This window comes from Takifugu flavidus, chromosome 5, assembly GCF_003711565.1.
Source record: "Takifugu flavidus isolate HTHZ2018 chromosome 5, ASM371156v2, whole genome shotgun sequence".
Classification (NCBI taxonomy): domain Eukaryota; kingdom Metazoa; phylum Chordata; class Actinopteri; order Tetraodontiformes; family Tetraodontidae; genus Takifugu; species Takifugu flavidus.
The window spans coordinates 11,107,968-11,129,407 of NC_079524.1; the positions used below are offsets into that span (position 1 = coordinate 11,107,968).

The window sequence follows — 21,440 nt, forward strand, 5'->3', positions numbered from 1 at the left end:
CTGTTCTCATCAAGGAGCAGATAAGCCCATTTCACAGCCCCTCACCTCCACTCAGCTACTGATAGGACCCCACAAGGGCAAGAACTCACCTCTGGACTTTGTTGCCTCCTGAAAAAGGAGTCGCGACAGGAGGCAGTTGACTGGGGTGTAATTGTAAAAGCTGCAGTTGTAGAGATATCAAAGGTCTTTTAGACCTTGACATTCCAAACAGAGTTACACTGCAGCTCTTTGCTTTGCCTCAGTTTGATACCAGACATTACTAATGGTCACCAATTCGGCTTCCTCTTGAAGAGAAAGTCACCACTGGATTGCACGGCGTCCATTTGACTTGAACTTGTTGAGATGACATGACACACTGGGTCACCTTGTCTTTGAGGTCTGAAGACCCTTTCTCCCTCTCTCTTTCTCTACAACGCTAAGCTTTATGAGGACCCCCTCCCACGTCGAGGCCCTCCAGAAATCTCAGGGTGACAGTTCTTGAGCCAGACACTGGCAGTACACCAGAGTACTCATCCCTAAAGATAATCCTCACCTAGCTTGAGCATTTCTGTTACGAATGTCATCTTTTGGCTCATGTTTACACAGGTTATGTGCAGGTTTCTCCTCTCCTCCCCTAAAGCTCTGGATGTGGGCCTTTAGTGGCATGTGTGTATTTTAGTGTTTGTCTGAGGGCTCTTCTCCTCCAGCATAGCTGCTGGAGCTCAAGACCTGAAGCCACAAAGGCCCCGTGAATGTCTGACTCACAGACAACTGTCAACGTTCAATGGGCCGGATTAAGATGGAGCGCAGGACCGAGCGCACCCTGACATGTTGACATGTACTACTAAGTGCATTTCAAGGCGGATTTAGCTTGTTTGCGCTATTGTGGAGGGACAGAAGAGACAATTGCTGAATAGGACTCACTGCTGAGGCGGTGGGTGAACTTTAGTCCCGCCGTCTGGGTCAGGACTGTCTTCATTCTCAAGGTGAGGGAGGCTGCTGATCCCGAGAAGGTTCGGGGGTTTCAGAGAGTCTGTCCTTAACCAAACAAACACAGTGGAATTTCTGCCATTGTTGGTGCAGAGGTTTGAGTGACAGGGTTGCGTAGTAGAGCTGCCTGTCAGTCCGACTGACTCTGGGTCAAAGTGGGATCACCCCTCCTGACACACTCAATATTAAGACTTGAGCATCTCCTGAGGATGTCAAAAAGCAAGAAAGTGGACCTCTTACCCATCACTCTGGGATACAAGCAGTTAGGCTGGAAGCCACCCAGGCTTTAACGTGCACTCTTATAATGAATCGACATTGCTGTAACCTTTGCTGAATGTGGTGTCGCTTTGTCCAGCTGGAATAAACAGCGACAGCCCTCAAAATGTAGCCTGGAAAGCAACTTCCTGGTTAGAATCCCAAATGTGATGGGCAATTCCTGACAAAATATAGAAATCAATCCAACCTTAACTCCAGTTGTTGGGTGTCACCATTGGTGTTAATATTCTGGGAATGGTTGATGCTCCTTTAAAATGTGCAAACTAAATGCTGCTTTAAAACAAATTACCCCCCCCCCCCCCCCCCACTCTCCTGACTACAGGCTACAATTTTATGTTTGACTGCAGCCAACTTGGCTGACACCAAAGTCCTCTAATTACTTTCTGTTAAATTATTTCCATAGTTAATATTTATTTTTCTGTACTCCAAACAGACAGTTATAATATTGTCTAAGTATTTTTTACATAATGGATGAAAGCCCAGTGAAACCAGCTTTTCCTGCACACATTAATACACATAAACACACAAATCCACATGTAGCACGTTATTTATGAGCAGCACAGGTGAGTTGATGTCTGGCCATCATTACTTTAATGGTGCATTTCAATGTGTTATTACTTTACATATAAATTATGCATAACAAGCTTTAATGGGAAATTACACTTCTCTATTTACAAGCTCTAAAAATTGCCAGCCAGGCGACATCAGACCTGCACTCCCCAGCATTGGGTTTTAGTGCAGGCCATCATTAGCTGGCTGACCTGAAAGGTGAACCCTGACCCCCGGTGGGGCGCAGCTGAGGCTAAAAGGTCAAGAACAATGAACAAATACCATCCACATCAGAGGTCATAAAAATATCAAAAACTGGCCTTTTGGATCTTGTGCGTATGCCGTTCAGAGGGCCCAATAAAAAGCCGCTGACTTGAAGCAGACAGGCAGCAGTGGATGGATTACTGTAACAGCACTAGCCTCAGTGACGTCTCTGAAATGACTCGTTAAGCGCAGGGACATTGACTAGATCGCCCCCAAGCAAACACGCCGCCGCTGCTCAGTATTGTGTTAGATGGTTGGTCGGCTGAGCCGGTCGATCCCCATCGCACCGCTCCACCTTGTGCTCCTGTCCGGCCCCTGCTGTGCAGCATGTGAGCCCTCCATGCTCTGAGTGATAGAGTCAAGCTGTTCCTGCTGAGCGGAGGTCAGGGTCCTTCAGTCAGCACCTCGGCCTCAGACAGAGCACACAGGAATCCCCCTACCCCACCTCACTCCTCAACATGAAACTCTGCTCTCTCTCGCTCTCTCCACTCTGGCCCAGCTCCAAATAAACCCCGTTTTTTTTCTTTCTCCATCTCCTGGCACACTGTCAGTACCCTCATCACAATCATTAATCAGCCTGAGTGAAACAGATTTCACTAAAAACTGTGCCCAACAGCCTTCGCCTCCTCCTCTTTCTACTTTTACTTAAAAAAAGACAAGAAGACCATTACAGCCAGGGAACAGAATGCTGGGGGTCTATTAAGGCCTTTATTGATGCAAGCGTGTAGCCTTATCTTTGCGGGTGATGACTCTTGAGCCCTAACCTGCCATCCATGTAAATATACAAAAGATAACCCTTATCAGATTGGCACCACTAAAACCCATCTACTTTCCAAAGCACATATCTTTTATAGGGTTAACTGTGCAATCTGAAAAGGTTTAAGATCATTTTTCCCCCATTATTTTGTCTTCCAATTGATTTACAGTTCTTCACAGAAAAATGGAGGACAACAGTGCCACCTTTTGGTTAAGTTAAGTAGTAAATTCAAAACTGGTCAGTTGTATCTGGAGGACCTCACTGGTCTCTGTGCACTGAATGAAAATGGAGTTCTACTAGGCCTTAAGTGATCCGGCGCCCCCTGGCCAGGTCTCAGTTTGGCTGACTGACAGGCTGCTCACCGACTGTTTGTGTGCGTCCATGGGAAATGGGGCGGTGTCGCTGCAGCGTCGGCCCTGAGGCTATCCATCAGTGTCACGGGGAGGGTTTTGTGGGGGTGTATGGTATGTGTCACCTCCAAGACTAATGGACAGGAAGTACAGCCGGAGAAACAACAATGTTTGCAGAATTTATATTCAGAAAAACGTTAGAGCTCTTTTCAGATTCAACAAATCCTTGAGCAAAGATCTAATTCCTAATTGGTGATTGTGTTTCTTTTAAAGGAGCTCACGCAAGTCTGTTTGAACAGTGCACTCGGTACGAAGTGTCGACAATAACTAGTGCGGGAGGAGGCGGTCATGGCCTGCAGGGCACAACTGACACCATCAGAAGAGGTGCAGAGACATTTGTAAAAGTGATAGAAATCTGGAGGCCACAGTGGAGGATTGAGATGAGGATAACTTCTCGCCTGTGTGCTCACTTATGTTCAGAGGCAGAGGTGCTTAACCTCAGCAGCCGGTGACTGTGGCATCCAGGCCAGAGCGCTTCGTGATGTTGACCTTGATCACTTCCTCGGCGCAGGTCGGGTGGATGCCGACCGTCTGCAGCAGGTGGGAATATGTTGCTCCACACCTACAGAGACACACGGAGGCTGATGTCAAGCCAGCGTCGGAGGTCTGTGACCAAATTATTCTATCTAATAAAATATCAGGTGATAAAAATTTAGAAAAAAACCCCAACTGAAAACACCAGTAAAGGTGGACATAAAAAACATGAAATTTTACAGAACAGCTACATTATTAGAATTGATCAAACTTACTTTAAGCTTAAAGCGAAACCCTGCATTACTTCACCAGCATTTGGACCAGTGAAGTGCAGACCCAGAATTTTCTGGTCTCCCTCTCGCTCACACACCACCTGCGGGAGCAGTAGTAACAATGATGCCCGTGCACGTCTACAAGAATCTTGTGTCTAATCAAACTACAAAAATAAATGAGTGGGTGGTTTTTTAATATATTTTAAAGGATCTCTTCTCAGGCAGCAGGATGATCCTACCTTCAAATAACACTGGCCAGCATCACGCTCTGCCACGGTGAATTCCAGAGGTTTGTAGAACGCGTGATAAACCTGCAGAGACATAAACACAAAAGTGGCCATGTCAATTCATTTTAAGACAAAGTATTCTTGCAATCATCAAATCTACAGATCAAAGGGCAAAGACACACAAAGGAACACTGGGGCAAGACGGCGTACATGTCTGATGTGAGAATTTGTTTTACAAATTAACTAATGGGCACTTTGGAAAAAAAATATTGATGTATGTTCGGAATAGTGATTGATGTTAAACTCCTCATTGAGAACAAATGTGCTTTTATCCAGAAACGTGCCAACACAAGTTGTGAGGGCCGCGCAGCTGCCGGGTCGGAGCGCCAGCTCTCCCCTCAGATCTCCGAGCGCTTGTCATCACCCCATACACACCTCAATCAGGCGTCCTGCTCGCATGTCAGTCATGGCGAGAGAACCTCACCTGATCGGCTAAACTGTTTATCAGCGGCTTTGCGCAGGTGTTGTCGACGCTCAAGTACACAAGCATGTAAATACAGACCTGTAAAATCTGTTTTGTGGTGTAGGTGTGTCAGTGTTTGTTTATAGGTAGCATACGTCACTTCTTTTATGTGGGCTGATAGCAGCGACACAAAGCTAACGCTGGAATTAGCTCTGACTTTGAGTGTGTGTTTTCTTTTTGCTGATGGAGCAGCTTCATTATAGCACATAGCTGCAATAGTTATAAGCTAATTATATAACAGCTGCGTTAAAAGAATCAATTTTAGATTTGAAACGTGATTTTTTTGTAGGGAAAAATAAAAGGTTTTAGTCAAAATCTTTTGGCATTAATTTAAACATTAATGCAAACTTCTACAAACACACATACAGTGGACGAAATAGCCTCTTACCTCTATCCCGTCTTTTCCATGTCTCTTCTCCGCCTCCTCCTCAGATAAACCCACGCAGCCATACTCCAGTGGGGTGAACACTGTGGTGGCGACCTTAAAAACATGTTAAAGAACTTCAGTAACATTTCACCAATGTGACTACAAACAACTCACAAAAACAAAGGCCTCCTGTGGCTGTTAGTTACTGAGAAACCTGTTCACCCACTGGAACGCAGTATTAATCTGATTTAATAGAGGTTGTTTTTGCATTCCACAAACCAGGAAATTAGCTTCCAATATTAGCCTGGTTAAAACCATCCTGTTGCACACAAGATTAATATGCGGCGCTGTTCTGCAGCTAGAAAAAGGTTCAGCAGGTTCAGCGCGTGCGTCTTACACTGTGGTAGTTCATGAGCTCGCTGCTTCGACCAGCCAGTCTGTGGGCGAGAAGCTTTCCTGCTTTAATGGCTGTTGGAGTCAACTCAGGACGGCCCTGAAACAAAAGAAAAGGATTCTTTCTGTGAAATTTAGATCAGCTATCGGTTCAAGTGTTTTTATGATCTGCCCCTTTAAGCTTCAGTCTGGCAGTAACAACTTTAGTCACATGTTAACTGATAACAAACAATATGAACCAAACTATGGATTGTAAATACATTTAATTACTGGATTTTATTGAGAGTTTAAGGACCTTTACTAATAAAAGGAATCTATTTTTTTGAATAAACCCTCTAGATTGTTAACATTAATGATATCTCAGAATTTAGACTTGAAAAATGTATTTATGGCCAGACTAGAACAGTTATATTAGTTACTTAATTAGTTATTAGTTAAATTTTACTCAATTAATTGGAGTTTTACTTTTTCAGTTATATTATCTGACATTTGGTTGTTTTTGCCGTTACCATTTTGGATATGTGCCAGAGCAGACAAACACAGTCTTGGATACATGCACAAACACACATGAACAACTGAGCGGCACAGGAAACAGAAGGGCTGCAGGGCAATTCTCCAGGCATGACTAAAACCTGTAAAATTACCACCACACATCCTGCTGTCCTGAACTGCAGCTCTGCATGTACTGCATGTGCGGTATCCAAGTAACCGAGATTGAAATGCATTTGTTGGAAAACATTCCGAATGCCAAAAAGAAAAAGTCGGGACAAATTGAGATATCAACCTTTCCTGCTGAGAGAAAACAAAGAATCTAAACGCTTCCTCGCTGCTGTGAAAAGTTGACAGACAGATTGGGGGTGAAGTATGAACCATCAAAGTGAGCTGTCAATCAAAAAGAGAGTGTGTGTCATGAGGCCTGGCAGGCAGGAAGGAAACACACAGCTGGTGTGTGGTGGAAAAACAACACATTACCAGCAGCAGGTAGAACTAGTATTGACATGGATTGAACATAATCAGAAAGCTGATGATTATGTGCTGCTATGTGGTTGTTGGTGGAAAATAAAAGAATTCTCTACCCTTTTCAGCAAATATAGAAAGGGCATGGCCACCTTTTGATGTGCTTTGTTGTATTTGAGGATAAAATTGGAAGCACTTTGATGAGAAGGCAATGCCAGCATCAACGATTCACAAATATTTAAGGTCAAATTTCATGACCTTAAGTCAGAAAGAGTCAAGTAATTCCATAGTCTCTGTCCTGCTAATGACACTTACCTCAGCGATGTCCCCAAAAGCATAAATGTTTGGCACTGAGGTGGATTCATCAGGACGCACAATGATTTTCCCTGTCTCCTTGTTGATTTGCACACCGAGCTTGTCAAGGCCCAGAAGTTTGGTTTCAGGGGCTCGGCCTAAAAATCAGTAAAAGGAGGCAACACAGGGATGAATATTGCATAAACAGCTCAATGGAAATGAGGCGAATGACCCCCTCTACAAGCCACCCAGAGAATGAGATTCTGGCCTGAATCATTGAAGAATACATCAAGCAACCTATGACCTTTTGGACCAATATTTGATTTGGCCTACACTTGGCTCCAACCTCCCAGTACAGAGCTGTGAGGAGGGACCGATATGTCAGAGAATCAGTATCAGTCTGGAGTTTCTGCACCCTAGACCTCCCAAGGTGTCCTTTTTGACACTTCCTGGGGGACAACTGAATGATGCTGTCGACACCGAGTCTCTATAGTGATGGTGCGTGGACCAGTCTGCCCCACACCTCCTCCTCACTGCTCCTCACAACCTGCCAGGGTAACATAATAAACACCCAGCCCTGAGCTACCCATGTAGATGCTATCAAACAGCAAAAATAACAAACCCCAGAGACTTTTTTTCCCTGGCTGGAGCCAAAGAACAGCTGGGGGGTGGAGAGACCTGTCAGACCCTCTACAGCATGGGTGGCTGAAGGTGAAGGATGAAAGGGAAAATCAAAACTCTGGCAATGGGATGTTTCTAAAAAATGATGTTGATTGCCCTCTAGTGGCTGATTCCAGAAAAATAATTAAGCACCTCCTTCTATAATTTTTCAGGGCACAAACTTAAGACGTTATTTCAAACACAAACATACAATAATGTGATTTTGCCTTGAACCCTGGAAGTTTTTTGTAAGTAGCTTCACATACCTTTATACATTTGTTATTACACTTGCTTATATTGACATAGTATTATGGTAATTCCTCCATAATAGTGTAAAATAGGGGAGGAGATCTGATTTTACAGAGCAGTGTGTACAATTGTTTACCACAAAGTCATATCAGCAAGATCTGATAATGTCTGTAGGCCTCTGGCCTTTTAGTCTATATGGTAGCACTGCTGCAGCGTAGCAGTGAGCCAAGCCCCATTGTACGGTGAAGACACAACAACGGCGAGCTGACTGATAAGACATGGACACACTCGAGACCAAACAAAGCCTGTGTGACATTGAGAGGAAGCCTCTGGACAGCCAGACTTATTAGCTACAGTAACAGTCTAGCCAGTTAAAAAAAGAGCTGCCGACTTATCTGATCAATCCAATGAACAAAGACAAAAGGGCTGTTTTCATTAGCAAACATTGATTATGTTCTCTTTATGGACAAACTGGTTTTAAGATAGAAATTGACAAAGAAATGTTTCGTTAAATGTCTGACTAATCCTTTTTTTCTGGGCTTCAGGAGCTGCAGGAGCTCAAACCCAAAGACCCACCAGGGACGTCATCGGTGACTTAAAAAAGATTCGGAAATGTTTTGAAATGAAAACTGTAGCGGGGAAAAAAAAAACCTGCCCCCTGTCCTCATGCAGACAGGAAGTGTGGTACTGTTCTGTTTCCTGACATATCTGCAGGCACACCTGGCGAAGAGAGAGGCTGTGAGGCCAGGAAGAAGCTGTGGAAAGGTGGAGGGATGCAGGGATGCAGGGCTGTACAGAAGGATGTAGCAGACACTGGTGCCCTCCCCGAAGTGTCCTCTGGCCTTTAATAACTCCACAGAGACCCAGAACCCCGCCTGCCCCCCGCCCCCCCCCGGTGTAAGGTCATAGTGAGAGGAAGTGGCCTTGTACTCGTAACTCCCGCGTGCTATCATCAAAGAGTAGAGGCTGTGTACTTTACTGGTTCTCACTAAACTGGAGGTGAACAAAAGCTCCTTTGCTGCTGGTATTACGACTATTTCTGTAAACCATTTTAATAAAAGTCCAGTGACGTTCTTTTTTTTTACTGTACTTCCTGTCTGCACTAGCATCATTATTCTTGTAAGTATTATTTATGTCTGTGTTTGTCTATTTTGCTCTACCTATCCTCTCTTTCCAGAAAAAAAAAACCTTTTTCATGCCAGGTGGGTCAAATTGTGGAGTCGATCCCGTCTTTGAGGGACCTGACGGAGCGAATGAAGCCGGATATCGGAAAGATCTTCTGAATGAGGTCAGAGTTGCAGAAAAACTCAACAAACCTAATGTACTTTTACTGCTTTTATATAAAAATGTACTTTTACAAGAAAAATTAAAAAATACATTTGGATTTAAAGCAACCAAGTGTGAGTTTGAGCTATTTTCTAATCAACCTTGTTCGCTGCCAGAAGCTTTAGTGGGGTTTGGTGGGAATTCCTGCTAAATAAAGGAAGCAGCATCTCACTCTGAACCCCCACTGACACACGTGCTGAATGTAAATGTCAATGTCACTGGCAGGTTTACGTGCAGACACTGTGGGAACTGAATGGCAGGATGAAAGAATGGACGTCATCTCAGCTGCAGGGTCACGCACATCCTTGTCGTTGTCACACGCATGGAGCAAGAACAGACCCTTACACCCGAGCACGTGGACGCTGAAGAAGCCTGATTGGCAGATGTTTAGAAGCAGTCCTTGACAATGGAACCTCTCAAGAAAATGAAAGGATGGTGCTTCACCAAGGCCCGCATCAGCGTTGGTTTAACTACATTGAGCCTTAAACACCGAAGATCACAACATGGACAAGATGGGATGAGAGGTACCCGTGGGTGATAGCAGTGACTGATGGCTGGTAACTTTCCACAGTGGCTGGCAGGGGCAGGAAAGCTCAAAGTGCGACACAACAAAAAGAAATGAGGCGACCCTGTTACTGGGTGCATCCTGTCCCGGTCCCTACCCCCCCCATCCAGAGACACAGCGGATCTGCTGGGGGTGATTAACATTTCCCTTTGCCCAGTCGCATCACTCAGACTTTATTACTTTGTTTTCAGCCCTGATTCCCCTGATCTGCTGACGCAGCACTCTATTGACAAAGCAGTTACAACTTCAGTGCTCAATTTAAATCCTGCATTTTTCTGACTGTATTTTCGAGTCCCAAATTTGTTTTAGGACATTTAAATCATGAATAAAAGCTAAATTGAATTGAATGTCACAACTCACCCACTGCCCACAGAATGCAGTCGTATGTGTCCTGGTATTCTTTGCTTGTGTTTATTTCCATCCAGGTCACCTGCAGTGCTCCTGAAGTCAGTTTCTCCACTTTCTTTGGGATGCACTTCCATGCAAACTTGGTCCCATATGCCTCCATGTAGTCTGTCACTAGAACTGCCATTTGCTTCAAAAACAAATAGGGTGCATTCAGGAAAAGATTCCGGACCAAAAGTTAGCCGAGGGTTGAGCAGTAGTACCTGATCAAAGCCCCGGAGGGCGATGCTGCGAACCATCACGGTGGTGTCTAAGCCAATGCCGGTGAGGAAGCCTGCACATTCCAGAGCCACATCTGAGCTGTTTAGGACAATAATTCTACATGGAGAGGACCCAAAACACATACCAATACCATTCATGCATGAGGCAGCCAGTGCTATGCTCAGCAGAAATTTCTTACTTTTGGTACTGAAGCCAAATAACTAGAAAACACCAACCAAAGATTTTACATTACATTTTTAACAAAAACCTTATGCTACATTAAAAAAATATATATTTCAGGTGTCTAGATATCCAAATTTAAAGTAAGAAGATATGTGTATATGCACATCTCATGAATGGGTTCTAAGAATCTCAAAATAATCCTTGCAGATATGGCTGGATTGACTGGAAAATACTTTCTGAATCTGGTAACATGTGTTACTATCTCTTCAATTACTTATTTCTTTATTTTCTGGCAGGTCAAGGATACAGCTGGCTCCAACCACAAGGCTGTGAAACACAAAAAAAGAGTCAAGGTTAGACAAACTAATGATAATTTAAGAAACTGCAGCATACTTTGGCCAAAGAAAATAAAGCAAGTCCAAAAGGTTAAGCTTATATCCTCAAATTAGAGAGGTGATGAACTGCAAAAATTCATAAACAGAGGGGTGAAGGGGTGTGAAGAACATGTGGGAAACAGAGATGAGAATATTTAAAGGTGTGTGGTCTAGGTGAAGCGTCTGTAATCCCAGCTCTGAGATCTGTGGCGTTGAGGGGAGCTAATTGCCAGTATTTAGACTAATCCCTGCAGATGGGTTGTGCCATGTTCGAGGCTCAAATCCAGACATCAGGAAGCTGATTGATGCCCGTCAACCGCATGGATGAGGCCCTTCTCTCCCTTGTTTTTACCTCTTGAGTCCAGACCTTTTTGCTTCAGGCCTCCTCCACCTGACAGCTCTGGCTGTCTGCAGCACATCCTGCCGTTGTCCATGCTGACAAAAAGCTCTCAAAGCCCCAGTGCCCATCTCCTCTACTTCAGTGTAATGCACAGCTGCTCTTAGCACATATTGTGGAGCAGCTTAGCGGAGATTAGTCAAAGAGCTTTAGCTTGATTCTTCACTTTCATCACCAAGAAACTGCCGGCTTTCGCCTTCTTTCCCTCTCAGAACGCTGTGGTGTCTGTACAGCTGCTACATTTTTTGGTATGGCACAACTCACGCCCATCTGTCCTCCGTCAACAACCGTGGCTTGTAAAGAGCACACACAAGTTCAAAGTTCATCCCTCAGTCATGGATCAGTTTTGTCCAGTCTCATATATTTTAATGAATTGCTCAGTTTCTTATACTGATCCTGTGGTAGGAAACTGACAGTCAAATATTTATGAATTACTGGTCAGGTTTGAAGTTCTATATTTAATTTCAAATATGGTGATGACAGAGCAACTATTTCATTATTATTTATTTTCCATTTTATTTTTGGATGTACCCGTGGCATTATTCTCTTGAAGCGATTAAAACTGACACTATCTAAAGGCCTCAGAGGGAAATCTACTTTACTTTGTTTAAAAATCTACTGGTAATGAAGGCAGGATGGGTGTTCCTGTGAGCAACTGTAAAGAAACACCAACTGTAGAGCTCAAACACATTTTACGGCATGTCACAGTCTGAAAAGTGTATCAGACAAAGAGAGGGCAAAGGAAATCTCAGCCAAATAAACTGTCCAAATATCTACAGCATAGAAAAATTCAATTCTGAGAGGCAACTGACATTTCACTTGTCTAAATAACCCTTGAAATCAAGTCTGATTGCTCTCATTTCCGTACAACTGTCGGGAAGTTAAACTCAGGCCATCTGCTCAGCTTTTAACTAAACTGCTGAAAGACACATCCAGGAAGTGTGGTCCTCATCCACAACACAAGATGGCAACATGAAGCAGACCCTTATAGTGTCCCCTCTCATTTGTGTCCTGCCCTATCCATAGACCAGGATCACAGTCCTGCCGGCACGTGCGCAGTTTTCCCCTGATGGAATGATGAAGGTGGCAGTCAGTTCTGGGCTTCAGACCCTGGGGCCAGGTCTGTCAATCAGGTGTGTATGTGGTGCAAGAGCCATTAGACACCCGTCACTTGGTCAGACCCCCCTCCCCACACACACACACAGCTGATGACCTGCAGAAACATTTCTAACTCAAGCACGTATGGTTTTGTAACCATTTAGAGAGAAACGTATAGCACGTGTAAACCCATTCCAGCCTACGGCACGGAAGAGCATTCCACCGCTCTTACATCAAAGCACTTCCTGAGCCTGAGAGGATAATTCTACATCGATACAAACAAGTATCTCATTACAGATGTTTACAGTAAATTTATGTGCATTCAACACAGATGGAATGAAAATAACTCACCTATGCTTGAGCATTTTAAGTACAGTTTTGAGTTTTAGATAGGATTTGAACATTTACATTTCGGTCTCCGTTTGCCTCCAACTTCATTAAATTCTGCTTTTGATAATAAAGTGCATTCCATTTGGCATTTAAATTGACGGAAACCTTTTTTTTTTGTTTTTTTAAATTGTGTTTATAAAATATATTTATTTTCAGAAAATGCTACAATTACAACATTTGCTAATAGAGTGTTTTGACTGGTTTGCTCAGTAAACACATCTTCATCAATATGTTTTCCTCAATAGGTTTCTTATTTTATTACTCTCATGTGAGCAGTAGCTGATGACTATTGCCACCAAGTGGTAAGAAATGTGATATGCATGCGTGTGCACTGTAATAAATAAAATATAAAACAGGAATAAAACAGTTAAAAAGATAAACAAGATCAAACACAGAAAAATAAGAAGCTATTCAAAACGATTAAAAGGTGTGAACAGTCTAGATTTGTGCTTAAATATCTGTATCATTATTCTAGCTGATCTGTCACCATGAAACACACAACCGGAGCACAGGTACACCAAAAACACCCATCGCCGTCTGTACGCTCTGCCAAGAGGAAACACGAGGGTGAGACCAATTAACCAGGTGATGACAGGGGCTAAATGGCTGGATTAAAGGGTTTGTTCAGCAAAGGTCAGGATGCACGCCGCTGATCTGAATCACCAGGCGAAGACAGGCAGTCAGGAAGGGAGCAAAACAAACGTTGCGTCCTTGATGAATGATTACAGTTCATGACAGCGGAACAAGTCATGTCAGCGAGCACGTAGCGAGCCCCTTGTAGCACCACCAATCTTACAAGTATTTCAAAACGCATGTTATTATCCTGGCATTGATGTGTGTGTGTGTGTGTGTCTGTGTCTGTGTGTCTTTTGAGCACTAAAGAGAATTTGAGCCACTCATGACAAAAAAAACCCCTCAAATTTTACAGATTTAAAATGAATACTCATTTTCAGGTAGCCCTAATCCACAGGAGGCATTCTCACGTTTTCCCCGGTGACTTCCTCAGCCAGAAGATATCATCACTGGTGATGCCGTGCTCCATCGCTCCGGGGATCTGCAGGACACTAAAACTGTGAGAACACAAGTAGCTACATTCTTGTAAATTCTCGTCGGTGATGCGAGCGGTGCCACTCACGTTTGTGGGGTACTTGGGCCTCCCACCTGTGGCGATCACTATGTTCTTGGCAGTCAGGATTGTCTGATTGAGAGGGAAAGGAAATAGCATTTGTTCATATCCCATAAAAAACAAGTAAATGTCCAATGAAAGCAAGTGGTCTCTGCAGTATTATGCACTGATGCGATGAAAAATACACGAGACGAGTGATCTGCTCTAAATGTGATTGAGATTATATACTACACCACATTTAACAGGATTAAATTTTAGAATGTGTCCAAAAAAATCTAAATCATAAATCTTTAGCTTTGAACAAATGACACCCTGTGACTACAAGGTGGCAGATTGTCTGTTAATGAATGACGGCAGCACACCTCTTTTCCTGCTTTAGTTACTCCTTTAACTGTGTGTTCATCCACCAGGCTTCCTCTCATGTTCAGATACTTCACCTTCCTGCAAGACATACGATAAATTACATCCATTTGCTCTCGGTGGTGCTTTAACCTGCTGCAGAAATGTGCGTATACAAACTCTTTTCTTTCATTGTTTTTATTTGCTGAAATCTAATTTAACTCTCCAAATAACAACCATAAAATGAGAAAATGGACATCATGTTCAGTTTGGAGCTTTTGAAGTCACAGACTGATCTGTTCTACACACACCTGCGAATCGGTTGTTATTCATTTTGTGAGGTATTATTTTCCTCTTTCTCACAAGCAGTGAGAATTTTACAAATATATGATTACTAAATCCATGCACAATTACCTTTAAGAATAATAAATCAAGTTTTATTACCCTTATTGCAGCACTTCTAAAAAAGACCCAACAGTTATTTTAAACAGTAAATAAAAACTCTCCAAATCCTTCAATTGAGTGAAAACAGGGATATAAAGCCTCCAGCAAGAGTTTATACAAATGAGCAGCAATAGAGATATAACCTGATGAATATTATACCAGTTATGGGAAATATTAGTAAACCTGGTAAAAATTGAATAATATAACAATCACACAGCTCACACATTTTATATAAAACATAGATAAACCCCAAATAGATACATTTCTACATTTTATTCTTTACAAGAAATTAACAGTTTATACAAACCGATGGAGGAAAAACATTAAACGACCAAAACTAGACCTACCTACCTGAGAACGCTAAAAATGCATATTCTGTTCATATTTGGTGTCACTTACTTGTCCTGCAGCTGCACTCTGTGACCCCAGTTCAGAGACCTGACGTGGTTCTGAACTGCCTCTGCCATAGTTGCCCTGGAACATACAGAATATCAAACTGAAACATATAAACACTGCAAATCCAGTGGGTCGAAAAGGAACATTTTGAATCTGTGTATACTCTGAAAATATTTCTAAAAAGGAGATTCCTTAACAAGAGAGGATCACATTTTATCTTCTAAATACATAAATAAATGTGATTTTGGTGCAGGTTTCCAATCATTTCTTCTTTTCTCTCATTAGAAGGTAATAAATGCAAGGTAATGAATGCAATATCAATGTTTCTTCATGTAATGTGGTGCTCCTGCTAGATAGTACAGCTATCTACTCTTTCTAGAATTCTGGAGAGGGACAAATTAAAAAAAACTGATGTACCAGTCATGGAAAATTGGTTCTGGAATCTGCCAGCCATACTTCTTTGCATCTTTGACTGCAGTGCCGAGGAGGGCAGCTTGGTGCATAAGCTTTTTAGGAATACATCCAACATTAACACAGGTGCCACCAAGACCCCACTTGGTACCTGCGTGGAAAAGCATTTCCAGAAGTGACTTTACTTAACCAGCATCATTTTGTAAGGTAAACAAGGTTAGTCTTTTTTTAACCTTTAACGGATGGCTCCACATAATCTAAAACTGCAACTTTCTGCCCCACCAGTGCAGCTGTAACAACAGATGGATGCGTGATTATAGTGATGTAGGTGTTTCACACATTATATAAAACCAAACATGAAAAAACACGTTTTTACACAACTTATAACTTATAACTTACCTTCTTTGGAACATGCAAGTCCTCCCGAACCACCACCAATGACCACCAGATCATAGTCATATTTCCCTTTTTAAAGAAATTACAATAAAAAAAAGTGACAAATGACAGGCATTCACATATTTAGAAATTAGTGGAATGCCTGTTCTAACCAGATTGGATCATAACTCTGAACATTTGTTACATCACACGTTGTCAAGGTTAAAAGATATGACTGATATGTGAATATGACCATGGAAATACATGAGCAGGGAAAGATGTTTCAAAACTAACTTCCCCCAAGTTTCAAATTGCACAAGACTACTAAAGCTTCCATTGTTCAATTAACAGATACTCGTGGGTTCTGTACAAATATTTCCTTTCGAGTAAAAAAAAATAACATCATTAGTCTTATTTATGTCCTCCGTATATACATATATATATAATATCACTTTAAATGCTTTTACCTGTAAGGTTTCTTGTCAAAACACGAAATAAGTTATCCCTTTTCCACCGGTGTTTAGCCCTAGAGAAGGCTGCCATGTTGTTTTCAAAAAAGGACCCTGCTGGTTGAGTTTGGGGTGGCTACAGTATTCCCTGAAGAAAAATGATTCCCTAATTATACAAGCTCCTTGGTATTAAAACAAACTTCTACAAAAAAAACCAACAAAAAAACAACCTAATATTAATAGAGCTAGATAATGACAGTGATAAAAAAATTACAACAAAATCGTATTCGAAGTAGATCAATGTCTAAATATTATTCTTCTCAAAATATGTTGGCATAACAAACAAGCCTTTAGGTGTTTGCTGCCACCTACTGGTGATAATTTATTGCCAACTCAGGACACAGTTCTTTCGAATGAATTTCACTTCAGTTTTTCTCTAAATAAGCTATTTCATGTAAAATTACATTATTGGTCATGCTCAAATCCACAACTTTTTAGCATGCCTTTATTTTTAACATCACCAGAGGCTTTTCCTTGTATTTTATGTGTAGATAATAAACTTAAAAACCTATGGATTACTATACAGTTACTATACAATAAGAGACAAAGCCAAGCATCACCTTCTTTCCAGGCATGATTTATTGAAAACACACCAAATGTATACTCTACAAACCAATATTTTTCAATTATTTTAACAAGCCTAATATTTGCTTCTGGGTATTAGTAAAATGAACATAATACATTCTCTCACTGTGGTATCTGCTGCTCGCTACCAAAGCATGAATAACTTTACTTCTCTTGTAGGAAATGAAAACCATGTTTTTGAATGACTATAGATTCAAAAGTTTATAATACAACGTAATACAAGGCAGGAAACCCACCAACAGTCTAATACTACTTGGGTTGGGCTGTTTCTACAGGATGAATGAGTGGATTGTGAAAAGGGGAAGGAGAGGGAGGAGACACAGGATGGAGCGTTGAGAGGCAGGAATAAATTTATATAAAACACACTTATCTTCAACTACCATGGAAAAGGTTAAGGCACATGATAGGTACAAACACATCTGCTACTGAGTGTTACAGTTACTTTATTTTGACAGTCTTGTATCTACACAGGTAGGATCATTTGATTCGATACCTCTCCGCTACCTTGCGTGGATTTTATTTTGTTTTTTACAGCACAGTCATTTGGCTCTTTATTTTGCAAATGTTCAGTGCACATCTACAAAGGCCAAAACCCTCCTTTTCGACGAGCTGCAACTGCAGGTCGTTTGTTTGTGGCACTGCGACGTGCAGGGAGGAACTATCAGCTGGGTCTTCGCTGGAGGGGTTCAGTATCGTCCAACCAAAGCACACAATTCTGACGACACACAAAGGATGCTGGGTATTATAACTTTTTTTTGTTTGTTTAAATCTTTGAAATTAAAGTTTATACAGTGTGATTTTTTTTTCTTTTTGGAGTTTATTGATTTTTACCACAACGTACATCTTTGTAAACACTGTAAAATATGCAAGCTTATAAAGTCACATACAAAGAAAAGTTAGACTTCAATGCAGGCACATGCCGTTCACCGTGATGACGCATGGTTGACACCAACTCGGCTGGATTCTCTCATTGTCCCAGAGATGCCGGATCACTGGAGAATAATGGCAACGTGATCCTGCATCTCTCCGCCTTTATAGAATTTTTCTTATTTTACATCACAACTGGCCACTCTGTAAAAATATATACCATGAGATCAAACTCGATGTTTCATTTTGTACAGTGTGATGCTCCTCTTTTAGTTTGCCTTATCTGTCTCCGTATTTCTACAAGTGAATGAATTACTTAATATCCCAATGACACCACAGAAAAACTGGCACTTGGAAAGAATAGAATATAAACATCTGTACAGCATCATGCTCAGAACTGAATGTTTCACTTCAGGATGTGAAGGAGGGTTCAGAGATGCCGTAAATCCGGAGAAATGAACTCGAGTGACTTTGCCAAAAAGCCATCTGAGGGCACATTCCCTCTCCTTCAGACAGGATGCTGCAGATCAACTTTGACAAATATAACAGGGCATTATTTGACACACATTTAAGTTACGTGGTTATTTCACGTTTACAAACATGGTGAGCCTTTATGAAATGAAATGTGCTTCCAAACAATGTGATATTAATATACAACTAAAATGTTCTTCTGTTTTTTGTTTTTTTTCCCTCTTGACCCTAATATACATTTATATAAAACCAAGCGAAAACTTAAAAAAAAATCTCGAGAGAACCATCTCCAGCCTCCTGTTTTCCCTCAAAAACACAAATCCTTTATAAACGATAGCCTCTTTTAATACACATCATTGACAGAAAGCAACCAGCCACTGAACCGCAGACTGACAGCAGAAAGTGGATCACTGAGGATCAACCAGACGCTCAGAAAGTTTCATCTCCATTTCAACGATGTTTGTGGACCTCTGAAGTGCACGCTCTCACGTCCGTGCTCTACACCACAACTACTTCACTAGGATAGAAACAGCTAACCGCTTTTAAAGTATGTCAGTGCGCTTTTTAAAAACAGGAAACACAGTGAACCAAATGGATTTGAAGTCTTTAAGGGTGAGCTGCTTTGATGTTTCCCTTCTGTGTTCCGGATCATTTTCTCTCCTCCGTTCTCATGCCTGCGCCGCCTCTCTGAAACAACCTTCACTGACCTTCAAACCTGCTCGATGGCAGAACTTTCTCGGTGCTTCTTCCAGGTGTAGAAACACCAGCTCCGGTTCTCCAGATGTTTTCCTTCTACTTCACATTCTGTTTCCATTCACGTCCTTTGCTCCTTCTTCTCGCACCTTCAAACCTTCTTTCAATTTCTTGTTCAACAAGAGTCAGTGTGAAACTCACATGATGTCCGGTGGGAGTGTGGATATGTTACAAGTAGTCATCTGGGTCTTTTTTTAAAATCTTTTTCTCTGAAAAATGATAAGAATGCTGGCTGCTGCTGCCTAGTCGCTGTTGTGATAAATATTTTTTTTTTAAATCCTCTTTTCTGTACAAAGTCCAACCCTGACGATGAGCTTGGTGGGGAATGGCAGTGGTGAGATGAGTTCCTCTTATTGGTTGGGGCGTTGCACCGTTGATATTTTAGGCCTGGGGAAAACCAGAGAAAAGGAAAAGATCAGATCCAGGATGGGGCTGCGCTCCAGAATTCATGTAAAAGATGTGAAACACCACAGTGGTGTTTGGTGGCTTTATTCATAATTATGTCTTTACATATTATGAATAAACCCCCACTGAAAGACCAATTTTCAAGACCATTTTGAATGTTCGAAAATGAAGCCCATTATGTCAGAAAGTGCTTCATGTTTATCCTGATGGAAACAAGAATCAGCAAACACGGCAACAGAATGTGTGGGATGAAATTAGGCAACACCAACGAAACTACTTACCTACTGGATCCTAATGTGATATTTATATATACTTAAATTTTAACAAATATAATGAATACAGTAAATCCCCCCACACATGCAGGCAGCATGTGAAGGAGACAGATGACAGTATTACATGAACGGCCAGTGTGGCAAAGACGGCTGAGATTGGAAGATGAGGCTGAGGAGAACGGTGAGGTCTTACAAGAAGACGGTGGTGGTGAGGATGAGGAGGGATCAGACAGAAATATGACAACAATGAGGTTCACCCAGGTCAGCTCGCAGTTTTAAATGAGTTAGTTCGGACCAATACAGTCTGGATCAAATAACTCGCCACTACATAGTTATAGAGCACTTGCACTTTACTGCTGTAGCCGGTTGGTACATGAAGACATTTTATGTATCCTACATCCATCATCAATTAATCTTTTATGAATTATTTATATAGACCTTTGACCCTGCTGGCAGGAAAAACGAGTCCCAGGAGGATCCGTGGAAAAAGCAGAGGAAAGATTCATTATACGCCAGCAATTTCTGGAGAGGTCGTCAGGAGATGGTGACGTGCAAATTTAGAGGAAGCCTGCAAATCAACCTGATTTCCATGGATCAGGTGCAGCAGTGGGGTCAGGCTGAACTTTAATGTCACCACAAAGGTAAACTTTCAATAAAGCCCCTTTAATAAAAGGAAAAACGAGGGTTTTGCAGAATAAAAGTGATATTCAGGTAATACCGAAGGTAAGTTGGTTTGAGTAGAATGCTCCAAACAGAGCTGTTTAGTGGGTAAAGACACATAGCATTCACCACACTGGAAAAATACATGTTCATAGCGTACAACATGCAAATCCTGCTTTAGTAAAAATAGCACTGCATTTGATATGACATGTTTTTGAGGCAGAGCGGGCTGGTCTGGGTGCAGGGTGATAGCAGCTCTATGTGACTCAGCGTGAGGGTGAAGGAAACAAACGGGGTTGGAAAAGGATGGAAAGGAAAAGAGAAATGGAAATTGTAATTTGTTCAGTGCGTTCACCTCAGACCTACCATGCATGCACTTAGACCCAGGAGTCAACAGGCTGGGGCTTAACGTCACAAGCATCCACCAGACTGACCGCAGGCCTGTTACTCCTGATATAGTGTTTCCTATTTGTGTCATTCTGTGGCCACAGGAGGAAGGGTTAAAAAAAACAGCAAAACAACAAACAAAGAGGTCAATACACTTCACGAATACACTCAAAGATCAGAGAAGTGTTGTTAGATTGCTGCCTTCGGGAAAGAAGTCAGTGATTACGAAAGAGCAAACCGAAACCATGCAAATCAAAGAGGGAGAAAAGGTTTCAAGTGAACAGAACACCTCTGGGAGGGACCGAGGGCAGAGGCAGGAGATGCTGTGGAGCAAGGCCCGAGTGCTCGGAACACAAACAATGTGTTGTAGCCCCCATTTCAAAAGGCAGCAGTGTGATCCTACTTATTAGGTGTCAATCAGTCCCTCTGCACCTGCTTCTTAAAGGGGGCAAATGACAAATTGATTGGTTTATTTTGTGTTAGGCACCAGAAACTCCCCAAGTTAATTAACTGATTCAGTCTAACCCATGTAAACTGAGCACCTGGGATGGGCGGGGGGGTTAAATTAAACAGCAAAGTAGTATCACAACATTTCAAGTTCCTGAAGCTCAGACCCAAAATTTGAAATATAACTGGATAGCATTGGGTGTAAATGGGATTTAGGAGAGAGTGTTTCTTTTAATTTGCAAAGAAAACCAGGTTGAAGTGCAAAAACATCAGTAAATTATTCAAGTCCCCCCTCAGAAAGAGAGAGACAGAGACAGAGAGATTAGCAAACCCCTCCAGGACTCAGCCAGAGTGACTGTAATGCACTCTTGACTGCACTAATTTCAAAGGGCCACGGGACAAGAGCAGATCAG

At 42.0% G+C, this 21,440-nt stretch overlaps 2 protein-coding genes across 14 annotated transcripts in view; both read right to left on the reverse strand.

Annotated features, from left to right (window-relative positions):
* Positions 1 to 1,813: 1,813 nt before the first annotated feature.
* Positions 1,814 to 16,285, reverse strand: txnrd2.2 (thioredoxin reductase 2, tandem duplicate 2). Its single transcript, XM_057032083.1, has 17 exons — positions 16,139 to 16,285; positions 15,696 to 15,761; positions 15,530 to 15,586; positions 15,303 to 15,447; positions 14,889 to 14,963; positions 14,069 to 14,147; positions 13,716 to 13,778; positions 13,564 to 13,634; positions 10,629 to 10,648; positions 10,141 to 10,232; positions 9,893 to 10,067; positions 6,754 to 6,890; positions 5,486 to 5,581; positions 5,110 to 5,202; positions 4,211 to 4,282; positions 3,975 to 4,072; positions 1,814 to 3,787 (listed from the first exon to the last, which is right to left on the reverse strand). Exons 1-17 carry the CDS (start codon positions 16,212 to 16,214, stop codon positions 3,664 to 3,666), a joined length of 1,539 nt encoding a protein of 512 aa, XP_056888063.1. The 5' UTR covers positions 16,215 to 16,285; the 3' UTR covers positions 1,814 to 3,663.
* A 456-nt stretch (positions 16,286 to 16,741) lies between these two features.
* Positions 16,742 to 21,440, reverse strand: part of arvcfb (ARVCF delta catenin family member b) — a 132,663-nt gene continuing 127,964 nt past the window's right edge. For 11 of the 13 annotated variants that reach the window (XR_008950468.1, XM_057032071.1, XM_057032073.1 and 8 more), the window contains 2 exons: positions 20,560 to 20,672; positions 16,742 to 19,243 (listed from right to left, as the gene is read on the reverse strand). Coding sequence is in view for 11 of the 13 variants with exons in the window: in XM_057032071.1 (XP_056888051.1) it covers positions 20,571 to 20,672 (102 nt within the window). In the remaining 2 variants the exon portion in view is untranslated. The remainder of the gene's footprint in view (positions 19,244 to 20,559; positions 20,673 to 21,440) is intronic. The other 2 variants (XM_057032076.1, XM_057032074.1) reach the window with 1 other exon arrangement.